General features: G+C 32.1%; 1 protein-coding gene across 5 annotated transcripts in view; it reads right to left on the reverse strand.

Annotated features, from left to right (window-relative positions):
• Pds5a (PDS5 cohesin associated factor A) overlaps positions 1-13,706 on the reverse strand; it is a 143,223-nt gene that overhangs the window by 64,854 nt on the left and 64,663 nt on the right. For all 5 annotated transcript variants that reach the window (XM_027938542.2, XM_071614226.1, XM_071614225.1 and 2 more), the window contains exons 8-11: positions 12,307-12,447; positions 6,716-6,831; positions 4,489-4,583; positions 3,145-3,290 (exon numbers count right to left, since the gene is read on the reverse strand). In XM_027938542.2, the coding sequence (XP_027794343.1) occupies positions 3,145-3,290; positions 4,489-4,583; positions 6,716-6,831; positions 12,307-12,447 (498 nt within the window). The remainder of the gene's footprint in view (positions 1-3,144; positions 3,291-4,488; positions 4,584-6,715; positions 6,832-12,306; positions 12,448-13,706) is intronic.

The raw sequence follows: 13,706 nt of genomic DNA on the forward strand, positions 1-13,706 counted from the left end.
AACAAAATTTTATATTAACCTGCAAAAACTGCTATGGCTTTACTAGGTTGCAGTCAGCTTAAGAGAGAGTGAGTGTGTGTGTGTGTGTGTGTGTGTGTGTGAACATAATATTTCTTTTACAACAGGCTTTACTAAGCATTTTGAATGTGCTCCTATTTAGAAACAAAACTACTTTAGTGGAGATACCACTGAATGATCTACCAATTTTTTATTTCCATACAGAGCAAAGCAACAGTAAATCCTACTAAATACATCATTTGATTCTCTAAATTAAAGAAAAAAATATATATGTCCAATTTTAAATGTAAAAGACAAAGGAAATATTTCATTCTACAAATAAAAACTTAAAATATTTTAGTTCTTAATTATATGCTTTCTGATGTTAACCCAGAATAAGAAGAACAAAGTTCATTCAGTATCAAGAATACTGAGTCTAGGGTTGGGGCTGTAACTCAGTGGTGGAGCACTTGCGTCACATGTGTGAGGCAATGGGTTTGATCCTCAGCATCACATAAAAATAAATAAAAGGTATCGTGTCCATCTACAACTAAAAATATATATTTTAATAAAAGGATACTGAGACTACAACGGAAAGAACTTCAGTGATCATCTTATTCTTTATCATCATCTTGTCTTACTTTGTAGACAAATGATTTACATACATAGCATGTCCTAGTTAGTGAAAAGACTCCGGGGATTTCTAGAGGCTGGTATGAAAGGGTTACTGGAGAAGGAAAGGATGGTGTTAAGAGGAAGGCGGACAGGAAAAAGAAGAAAGAAGAGAGACGGTTAAAAACTTAACATGAGTGCTGGTAGTGGAGCTCAGTGGTACAGCATTTGCCTAGTATGTGTGAGGCCCTGGGTTTGATCTCAGCACCAAAAAACCTAACATGAAGACTATGCCAAGATCTAAGAAAAAACAATAACCAAAAATGTATTTCTCTTTTAAAAAAATGGTGAGGGGATATTTAAATACTTTTTAAGTCAGTACTTCCTTATAAAATTTTTGTTATTTTTTTCATTTTTTGCCAACTTAGTGGATGGAATAATACTTCGTTCCTATACAACAGGTTAACAGATGCCTTGTTTATTTTTAAAAATTTTGATAGGGTCTCACTATGTTGCCTAGGCTAGTCTCCTGTCTCAGCCTCCAAGTCACTAAAATTACAGTCATGCACCAACATGCCTCACATGGATGCCTTCTGATATCACTTAAACCAAAAACTGTGTACCATGAAATATAAGATTAATTCCTGGCTCCCTTTTATATAGGAGAAAACAATTGTTAAAATGGCTACTATGTAACTTATTAGTCCAAAATTCAGGTCTTAAATGTCTAATAGGTATTATTATGACCACATAATGTAGTTTCAGTTAAGAAGAGTCATTTATTCAACTCCTTTTGAAACTATGAAACATTAATAGGAGTGAAATCTTTCTAGAAGGAAGATATTACATGAGTGGCAATAACATATGGGAAGAAAAGAGGGCAATGCCAATTAACAACAAGGTACAGTCATTTAAATTAAAGACAAAAAGAAATCTTCAAAGTTAGAATTACTAACACAGTTAAACAAGCTAAACAGTGGGGGTTTTTTGTTTTTTTGGTAATGGGTATTGAACCCAGAGGCACTCTACCAGTGAGGTACATCCCCAACCCACACTTTTTGTTTTTTAATTTTGATACTGCATCTTGCTTATTTACACAGATTGGCCTTGAATTTGTGATCCTCTTGCCTTGATCTCCCAAATCAATGGGATGACCGGCAAGTGCCGTGGCGCCTGGCCAATGTCCATTAAAACATCTGCCTCTTATGACTTTTATTTTTAATTTTTTTCCTTCTACTGAGAATTGAACCTGGGGTGTAGTACCACAGATACATCCTCAGTTCTTAATTTTTGTTTTGAGATAGGGTCTTACTAAGTTGCTGAGGTTGGCCTCGAATTTGCAATCCTCCCTCTCCAGCCTCCCAATTATAGCCAGGTGCCATCCTGCCCAGCCTTTTTTTTTTTTTTTTAAAGATTATATGGGTTTTTTTTTAGTTGTTGATGGACCTTTATTACTTATTTATTTATATGTGGTGCTGAGACTTGAACCCAGTGCTTCACACATGGCAGACAAGTGCTCTACCACTGAGCCAGAACCCCAGCCCCCTGCCCAGCCTCTTATAATTATTTAAAAAAGAAAAGCATAAAGACTTCTAAAAACCAACTTCTCTACCCTGAAATTATAGCTAAACTATACTTTTCCACAGGAAATTTGATTATCAATTATATAAAATAAAATAGCAAACTGCAAGGTAATTGTTGTTAAAGATGTTAATTAGCCTGCTTTGCATAACAGTCTCTTACTTATGGGGGACAGTGCTATTTCTTAGCAACTGCTATTTCTGTTTTTAGTATTACTTTTCCTCATCAATTCATATTTCTAACGAGACCAAATGGAAAAAATATCTCAGATGTTTTTGATACAGGATCTTGCTAAGTTGCTGCTGAGGCTGGCCTTGAACTTGGCATTCTCCTTCCTCAGCCTCCTGAATTCCTGGGATTACAAGTGTGCAGCACCAAACCCAGGTGGAAATATCACTTTCTTAGTAAGTATGATGGTATTTTTATTCAAACAATGACAGACCCAGCTAAGTTATATCAGGTTGTAATAAATGAGAAGCAGATTGATAAGTTACTATTTATAAACTTATCATATGTGAGAAAAAATAGAATAAAACTTTTAATTTATCTTTTATCAAAAAAAACTTTTTTTTTTTAGTTGTAGGTGGACGAAATACCTTTATTTTATTTTTATGTGGTGCTGAGGATCAAACGCAGTACCTCACGCATACTAGGCAAATATTCTATCTCTGAGCCACAACCCCAGCCCTAATTTATCTGTTCTTTTATAAAGGAAAATGCTAAAATAGAAACCATAACTAAGATGTGAAAAACTCTAGAATCCAATGTACTCAAAGGTAATTAATATGTACAAGAAATAAAAATCTATTTAGCATTGTCATTAATCTGATTTTCAAGCAGAAAAGCTTTAATTGTTATTATGGATAATAATTCTTACTATAGAAAATAATACCAATTGTATTTAACAAATAAAACACAGTAAAATAAGGAAGAATAAAATTCCTCAGATTTTACCCGTTTATCCAGTGTTCTTTCCCTTACAAATCCAAGCAGCTGATCATTTACTAAGGCAAGGTCTCTTTTGGCTGCTGTTATTATAGTAACAATGACATCATGACGAATAGCTTCTTCTGGATCATGTGATCTAACCTTCAAATATTCTGTAATAAGAAAAAAAACTTAAGCTCCATGTGAGCTATGTAATTTGTCATGATTCAGAATGACAGAAAAGACTAATGCTTTTAGCATTTGTTCATACTAAGACAATGTCTGTAAAATGTGGCATGAATCAAAATAATTTTTAAGACACCAGTACTCTGTAATAATCACAAATCTGCATAGCACATCTTAATAAATAAGGTTATTTTAGTGGAAAATTTGAATTACAACACAGTATGTGATTTATACAGTTTAGATTTGCAGTTACAAATTAAAAGACTTGAAGAATAGTAAAAATGCTTATAACAAGTTAGCTGATAGGTATATACCTACACCTTTAAAATCCAGAATATTTTGTAATCTTTTTTAAAAAATTCCTGAATAGGCTGGGCATAGTGGTCCATGCCTGTAATCCCAGTGGCTTGGAAGGCTGAGGCAGAAAGACTGTGAGTTCAAAGCCAGCCTCAGCAACTTGGTGAGGCCGCAAGCAACTTAGTGAGAACCTGTCTCTAAATAAAATATTTAAAAGGGCTGGGGGAGGCTGGGGTTGTGGCTCAGTAGTAGAGCACTTGCCTAGCATGAGTGAGGCACTGGGTTCAATCCTTAGCACCGCATATAAATAAATAAGATAAAGATCCATCAACAAGTAAAAAAAAAATTTTTTTTAAAGGGCTGGGGATGTGGCTTAGTTGTTAAATGACTCCCTGGTATAAACAAACAAACAAATCCTGAACAACTTATAATACAAAGTAAATCAAGGTAAAAAGTGTCATTTCTTCTGGTTTTTATAAACAACAGAACTTTGATAGACGCCACCTATTTGCTACAATCAAATGTGTAGTTTTAAAAGCTCTATGTTCAAGTGAAGAAACAAATTTTAGTTAAATTCAGAAAACAACCACTTTACTACTTATTATTGTATGTTACTATACTTAATTATATAAATATAATGATTTGTGCCCAAATCTATTTCCTTAAAACATTTCTTTTTTCCTAAAAAATTCAAAAGGATCAAAACAACAAAGATTTTGAATGTAATTTTATTTTATAAAGCATATAATCATTTCCTAGGGCATGAGAAATAGCGACCTGAAATCATGCTAGAATTAAAAATCTATTCAGAAACTGAAGTTAGATCTTTGCCTGCATGTAAACTTTATTTCTGTAATTACTTCATTTGCAATAAACCAGATAGCTTACCTGTGAGATCTTTTGCTAAATCTGGGTGATTCATTAAACAATGACTGGCAAATTTCACACTTTCTAATCTCACAGGAACATGAATGTCATTAAATCTATATAGAAAGAGATTGCTAAATATTAATTCTAAGGCACAATAATATTTTCAAATAAGGTATATCTAACACACAAGTGCTTATAAACAACAATATTTACTGATTAGAAAATACATTGATTATAATGATAGCTAATATGTTCTGATGGGAGAATATAAAGTATATAAGACAAAAGACATAATTTTAAAGAAACGTTTTTGAAACAATTGGTTTTATCATGCTAAAACAAAATGACAAAAAAATATAAACATATGTCTGACTAATAAAACTATTCATTTTACAGATCTAAAACTCTGAGAGATTATTATTTTGCCACGTAATAAATAAAAAATAAATATTCAGAACACATAAACTTTGCTTGGAAAAAAAATTTATAAGAGGAAACTATTGGGGAATTTGGCGTAGAAAGCAGACCATACATAAGACTAAAATCCAGAGGCTGAAATAAGAGTGGATAAAAATGAGTCATCTTTCCTTATCCGCCTGGGACTCACTTGTGGTAAAATGCTTTTTTTTGTTTTGTTTTGTTTTCTTTTTCGGTACAGGGGATTGAACACAGAGGCACTTTACCACTGAGCTACATCCCCAGCCCTTTTTGTTTTTTATTTGGAGACACAGTCTCGCAAAGTTGCTTAGGGCCTTACTAGAATTCTAAGGCTAGCCTTGAATTTTCGATCCTCCTGCCTGACCACCCGCAGTGGGATTATAGATGTGCACCATCACCACCACCATCCCCATCACCACCACAACCACCATGCCCAGCAGTATATGAATTCAGTTAATATGAAATACAACATAATATATAATAAGAATAAGCTTTGAAATTCAAATTTAAAATAGACTGGGCAACTTTTAAAAATATATTTATTACTGATAAATAATGTGATTTTGGGATGGGGGTATTGCTCATTGGTAGTATACATGCTTAGCAGATGCAAGGCCCTGGGTTCAATCCACAGCACAGGGGGGTTTGGGTGGGGATAATAATGTGATGTTAAATAAAAGGTAATTTTTAAATTTTTGAAATGAGTTCATAAAATATTCAAGTAAACTCATTTAATAAATGTCCTAATGTCTATAGCCTCCAACTTTCTTATGCAGAGCTAATCTTTGTATTTTAATATAATCTTACATTTAGGATTTATAATTTTTCAACTGTCAGAGAAAAAAATTTTTGATCAAGCAAAGTATAAAAACACTTAACATTACAATTAAATAACATACAGAACAGATAAAATATAACCTCTTTGTTTCTATAAATCACTGACACATCACCAGAGAGATACACCAGTGAATACAAAATGATGTGTTTAAAAACCCATATGCTGATTTTGATCTTACAAGAACCTCAAGTGAAAAATATATTCTTGCATTTTTGCTTGAACGATTTGCAATAAATACTGATGTCAATCACTAGGATAGGGAATACCTCCTCTGGAACCTTCTAAGTCAGTTGCCTTGTCTGGAATCAAGATTAATTATTCAAATATTCAGGTCTTCTTTTAAGACCTTAAAGATGGTTTGTTCTGAGCAAGTAACTGCTGAGATATCATTATGTCATTGTCAGAGATTTCACAGAACATAGGATTATTATAGTAAATTTATTCTAAATGAGTACATCTTCAAAAAATCAGTTGAATTAATAATGAATCTCAAATGTTCCCCAAAATACTAATACTAAATATCTACTTTTAAATCAAGCTTTGAAACAAAAGTATCATGTAAATGAAATGTGAGGAAGAATTTAATAAATTTCATAGATTTTTCAACCTTATCAAGTAAAATTTAATCATTCTATGTTCTTGAGAAACTTTAAAAAGAATTTAAGAGCAATAATATTTTTCATCTCATAGCCATACAATTATACCAAATTATTTGAAAATTCATCATACAATTAGATAAATACCAGATTCTTCACACAGGACTAGTGGTTTCACCTGAAAAGTTTATTTCAAAATCTCAAATTTTTAGCACATCCTGAGATGATGTCTAACTATTCCAAGACACTTTTTAGTATAATGCTAATGAAACCAACAAACATTAATTAAAGTTTTGGTATGTGTAGTTATAATCAAGTGGACCCTACTGAATAGGCCCCAAAATACATAAATCTGAATTTCATGTTCTCTTACCGTCCAAGAAAACATTGCCAAAGAGGTCGATTCTGTGTGGCCAAATCAGAATCTTTAGATCCAAATAATTTAGCTAGAAGTCGAACAACAGCTAATCGTTCTTCTCCATCATTGCTCTACAAAGGGAAAAGAGAAAATAAATGAAGCTTGAGTTTTACTATTCCAACTACAAAAAAATGAAATATTCCCCCAAACATACAACTTCATTAAAAAAAAAAAAAAATTTTTTTTGTAGTTGTGTATGGACAGAATGCCTTTTTTTAAAAAAAATGTGGTGCTGAGGATCAAACCCAGTGACTCACACATGCTAGACAAGTGCTCTACCACTGAGCTACAGCTGAAGCCCACAACTTCAGATTTCTGCTTATAATTTTGAATATTTTAAAATATCATATGCTCTTATTTACTATGCAAAATTTATTCCAAGTGAGATCATCTGGTACTTTGATCTTATCTGATGTTTTCCCATTTGCAAATTTAGCTTATTTTTTAAAATTTTTTGTTTTGTAGTTATAGATGGACAGAATGCCTTTATTTTGTTAATTTTTATGTGGTGCTGAGGATTGAACCCAGTGCCTCAATCATGCTAGGAAAGCGCTTTTGCCACTGAGCTATAGCCCCAGCCCTTCACTGCTTATTTATAATCTTACATTGGTATACACATTGTAAAAATGTAAAGATACTTCATCCATTTCTGATACTAAGGCTCTAGGGAAAAAAAAATTTGTAAAGGACCAAGCTGCACATAATTCCAGCCCTAATAAACTTTCTTTATAAGAATTCTGTCCTTCAATTTAAGGTTCAACATCAATATAGATTAAGATCTTTTTTTTAATATTTATTTTTTAGGTGTAGATGGACACAACACAATGCTTTTATTTTTTTTAATGTGGTGCTGAGGATCGAACCCGGGTCCTGCCCATGCCAGGGGACTGAGCCACAATCCCAGCCCCAAGATCTTAATTTGCAATATTTTAACCAAGTATCTACTACTGACTGGAGAACAGGATGCTGAATAATATCACAATTCAGGAAAACTCATTTTAATAAGAGCAACAATCTTAAGAGGATTTAAAAGGTCAAGTGACTTGCACTTTACAAAAAAACCCCCAAATTTAGTAATTTTTTGGTAAGAGTCTCCTATTTTCTTATAATGAACCAATATAAGCTATGAAATTCTGTTCCAAATTGGGACTAGTGGTACATGCCTGTAATCCCAATGACTTAGGAGGCTGACAGAGGAGAATCAAAAGTTCGAGGCCAGCTTTGGCAATTTAATAAAGCACTGTCTCAAAAATTAAAAAGGTCTAGGGATATAGAGGACTGTAGGTTCAATCCCAAGTACTAAAAAGGGAATTAAAAAATCTGTTCTAGTTTCATTACTGACATCACATTTTAGTGTAAATTATTTTGAAATCATATGGTGTGTGAAATTTCTTTTTAAAACTCACATATTCATTAGGAAAGTAAATGTAATCCCTAAAAAAAAAAAAAAAAAAAACTACTAATTTTTTTAGGAGTTCAAATACAATGTTTGTGTAAAGCAATACCAGATATTGAACAAACAAATCTCTGTGGGAAAAGATAGAAGTTCAAGTAGAAAATATAATCTAGTCCTTAAGAATATTTTAACTCTTAGAAATAAAAGTTTTCTAGGTGAAGCAGACACATTTATATCAAACAGATGTAAAAATGAAAATTAAATCTAGCTTTGCCATAATGAATGACAAAATGATCTTCTCTGACAAAGATTTTCTTTTAATTGTGACAACAATGCTAAGTGGTACTGCCAAATTTACTAACTGGCATAATTATTATTATTATTATTATTATTTTGTACTGGGGATTGAACTCAGGGGCACTTGACCACTGAGCCACATCCTCAGCCCCATTTGTATTTCATTTAGAGACAAGGTCTCATTGAGTTGATTAGAACCTTGCTTTTGCTGAGACTGGCTTTGAATTTGTGATCCTCCTGCCTCAGCCTCCTAAGCCACTGGGATTTAGGAGTGCGTCATCACACCTGCCAAAATTTGATTTTTTAAAATTAATTTGATTTTTAATGAAAAATTAAACCTATCTCTTAAATTTCAAATACTAGAATAAGTGTAAGTTTTATTCTATTTGTGAGTAAATCAGTAATTATTTCAAATAATGTGACATTTAACATTTATAAAATGATTGAAATTACATAACTAAGTGAAAACTAGCTCCTCCTGTGTTTGTAAAATTTAAAATATATTCCTCTAGTAAAGTTGGAATGATTACAATAGTACATATTTTTGGTGCAAAAACCATTTTGTGTTTCTGATGTACAGCTGATGTATTATTAACCTAACCAAAGTTATTATCTTATGAAGATAGGACATATGCACTGAATTACAAATACAGCTACATATTTTAATAAGTGAGACAAAATGAGAAATTCTACATTAACAATTTACCAATTACTTTTCAAAAAGAGAAATAAAGCCACTGTAGTTTTTATTCTGTCTAGTCCTAGTCTGAAAAGGTAACAAATTTTACTACTGTTTCTAATTACAATGCAATTGATTCAAAACATTATTTTTGTGAATACCTGATTTTTACTTTAAATATGACTATATTAAAATGTTTTAAAATCTGGTGAATAAATGTAAATCTCCCTTTCCCAATCCCTGCCATAAACAAAAATCTTAAATGTAAATGTAAAATGTGACAAATTTCCTGTGAATTATAGCCAATGTTGCTAAGTAGCATAACTCCAGGGTATCCTTTACAAATATGAGAACCGAACTGTGGGGACCTATAAAATAGACCATACATAGAGCACAATACAGAGTAAAACCAAAGAATCTTATTTTGAAGCATTTTCTCAAATATTTTTATTGTTCTCAGAGGACTGTAACCAAGAGCTGCGAACTACCAAAGGAGTCTATAGATTCAGAGATAAAACTGCATCACCACAGCCATAAAAATTTCCTAGGTAATCTGCTTGGCACATACTGTTGACTAAAAAAGAGGTACCATAATAATACTTAATACACAGGCTAATCTAAATCTCAGTTTCTTCATTGCAGATGAGAAAGTTAATAAAAGTACAGGCTAGGATTTCAGAAGGGAACAAATAAGAACATGGGTAATAATATCTGTTTGTTGTTCTAGGACAATAAACAAAATATTCTATTACTACTATTTAGATGCAGTATTAAACTTTTAAAAAGCATGAATAACCTAATATAGAAAAATATAAAGATCAATGACTTTGTGTTAGATAAACTACTTACTACTAACCCCTTACTATGGGGTTAGTAAACCAGAATAAAAAAAATATGAAAAACTTCATATTCATTACCTTTAGAGTAAACAGGTATGAAGTCAAATTGTACCAATGAAGAAGAGGTGGTATATAAACTAAAGGAATAATTAGAACCATGATAAACTAAAAAGCTTACAAATAGTTTAAGATACTACTACTTAGTGCTAGCCATTCTATTGTGATATAAAAGATAAAGTCTTAGTGGAACCAGACTTGACTTTCTGTATATGTGTGGGCAGGGTGGGGTATGGTGGGAAGGTAATGAGGGTTGAATCCAGGGACACTGTACCACTAAACTATATATTTTTAATTTTTTACACAAGGTCATGCTAAATTACTAAGGCTAGCCTGGAATTTGCCATTCTTCTGCCTCAGGTTCTTTTATATATATATATATATATATATATATATATATATATATATATATATATATATATATATATATATATATTTTTAATTTTCGGCAGACACAACATCTTTGTTTGTATGTGGTGGTGCTGAGGATCGAACCCGGGGCCGCACGCATGCCAGGCGAGCGCGCTACCGCTTGAGCCACATCCCCAGCCCCCTGCCTCAGGTTCTTGATTAGCTGGGATTAGAGACATTGGCAACTGTGCCAGCCAAATCTGAATTTTTTAAAAAAGAAAATGCATATGGACTTTTAAACAAAATCTCCTGGTTTTTTAAATTCACTCTTTGTTAGAAACTAAAAAATATATCCATCTCAATCAGAGATTTTAAAATAATGTGTATCAAAAAAATATTTTCAGGCTGACTTCAGCTTATTAGCACCTCTGCTTTAGATACATGAACCTAGAAAGTGGGGCATGAATAGCCACTACAGCTTAGAATCTTCCAGTTTACATTAAGCACACAAAGGGAAATCTAAGAAAAAATAGCTTCCCTCCTTTCCCACCATATCACAGCAGTTTTTTATTTTAGGCTTAGAGGCCTGACTTCACATCTTCAGACACTACAAATAGGTATGTGTGTATGTGATGGGATGGAGAACATATTTTAATACCTTACAACTCAGAAATAAATTTAGTATGGAAACTAAGTGTTTATGTTGTTAAAATAAAATCCAAGCCAGGCATAGTGGCATATGCCTATAATCTCAATGACTAAGGAGGTTGAGGCAAGAGGATTGCAAGTTTGAAGCCAGTCAGGCAATTTAGCAAGACCTTCAGCAACTTGGCAAGACCTTATCTCAAAAGAAAAAATAAAAAGGGCTGGGGATGTAGTTCCGTGAAAGACTAACTCTGGATTCAACCCACATTGCCAAAATGATGATGATGATCATGATGATGATTGTGACGACCAAAACACACCTTATTTATTCTAAATAACATTTATTATTATTCTAGATAACATTCTCCTAACAAGAGTTTCTCATTTAAAAAAAAAAACTATTTGCTTTAACAGTCTGCAAAACATTTAATCTTAAATTTCTCATCTCGAAAGAAAGAAATGTAATGTTGGTTCTAATTATAGTTTGAATTAAAGATCAAATTAAAAAAGAATTTTTTTGGGCGGGGGAGGGGGGGGGTTCCCGGGGATTGAACTCAGGGACACTTGACCACTGAGCCACATCTCCAGTCCTATTTTGTATTTTATTTAGAGACAGGGTCTCACTGAGTTGCTTAGCACCTTGCTAAATTGCTGAGGCTGGTTTTGAACTTGCAGTCTTCCTGCCTCCGCCTCCCAAGCCGCTGGGATTACAGGTGTGTGATACTGCACCCAGCTAAAGTGTTATCTTCTATAGTTCAATTAAGATGGTGGATTAAGTGTCAAGTTTTTATTTTGAGAAGTCAGAAATTCCTTGTTAAGTTAACAATAAAAAAACAGATATACTCCCAATCCATTTAATAAAATTTCTGTCTTTGACCTATACCACATGAGGGTTACAAAGTTATAATTGAGGCCCTTTGAGCATTCAGCTTAAAATCTCACTGTTTTAAAATATAACTAATCAATGAATACCATTTAACAACAACATACTGTATATTACAAATTTCAAAGATAACAACATTTTTCAAATCTATTTATTATTTGTGTGACTATGTTTATCAGTATGTATTTAACAAACATGTATATTACAATTTTGTAGCATCAAATCTTCTTTTACCCAGAAGAGAGATACTAGTTTATTTAAATGATTAAAGCTGTGTACTTTAGAGGAAAGGATATAAATTGAACTCACATTTTATTCTTTTACAGTTAAGGGAAAAATTCTCCGATTAACATTTTTTTTCTTAAAAGCTTAAAGGGCTTGAAAATTGGTCAATCCTACCTTCAATTTGAATTCAAGCTGCGGCATGACAGATAATAATAAATGAGGATCTATAGCAAAAAGTTCCTGAATCAGATCAAATACATGTTCTGACAAATCACTTACTGACGATCTTCCCAGCACCAGGACTTGATTGAAAAACTATAGGAAATATTAAAAACAAAAATATGTATTTTATTTTAAAAATTCAATGTTTTCTATGAACATGTGTTTTTTTTTTTTTTAAAAAAACAACAGCATCAGTTATCACATATACAATAGAAGGGGATGATACAGGACAGGCATTTGAATCACTAATACATAATAGTAATAGAACAGTCATCTAAATAGCAAAAGAAATAAACTTCCAGATAATATTAAATCATGAATGTTAGAAAAATTTGGCTGTGCTTCAAATAAGGATGACATTTCTGAGAATCTTAATTTTCACCAAAATAAAACAATTTAAGCAGTTTGTGTAGTTCATTATAGAAAATTTTATGGTTATTTCATTGTAACAGAAAAAATTAAAATCTCAATCTCTGATTTTTATTTAAAAATTATTTTGAAGAAATTGATCTAATTTTCCCAAGTTTTTTTGTAATTAAAAAAATATTTAAAATGGGGGATGAATTTATGTTGTTAATACCCAGAGAAAATCAAATACATTTCAACTCAGAGGATAGAGAGAAAGAAAAGTTGATGATGCAGAAATAAGTTGATAATTTAAGAGTATTAGAGAAAATAAAGTATATATAACATCAGGAACACAAATTAAAAGATTGCACCCTCTCCAAGCACACTTAGCAGAAAGCACTGTATTTTAAAATTCGAAAAAGGGAGTTGTATACATATAACATAAATATGTATATCTGCATCATAAAATGACATGCTTCTTGGGCTGGGAGTGTAGCTCAGTGGTAGAGCACTTGACTGGTGTGTTCAAGGCCCTAGGTTTGATCATCAAATCCCCAAATATCTTTCAAAGAGCAACATAAATTAAGAGTTAAAAGATATTTGTATTTACTATGTGAACTGTGGAAAGAATGAGAAAGGTAGTTTTTATAAAATCCAGACATAAATGAGCACAGAATGCTTCCTCTGGAAGTTTATATGAAACCTATAAGTGACAGTTATTTCTGAAAATTGAGGACAGAGGATTTGAGGTTGAAAGATACTTTTCACTTACACTCATGCTATCTGAAAATATTTTAATCCATTAAATATTAATTTACTAATTGAAATAATACTAATGCTACACCCTCATTTGTCTTTTATATGAGGAAAATAAATATTCAACAACAGATGAATGTTAGATTCACAATGATTTGTAAAGGAAAACACTGAAGAAACCTTAGTACAAGGCAATAGAGAAATGGGTATATATTAAGTTAAAGGAACATTTACAGTTACTCATATTA

Source organism: Marmota flaviventris, chromosome 7, assembly GCF_047511675.1.
Source record: "Marmota flaviventris isolate mMarFla1 chromosome 7, mMarFla1.hap1, whole genome shotgun sequence".
Taxonomy (NCBI): Eukaryota; Metazoa; Chordata; class Mammalia; order Rodentia; family Sciuridae; genus Marmota; species Marmota flaviventris.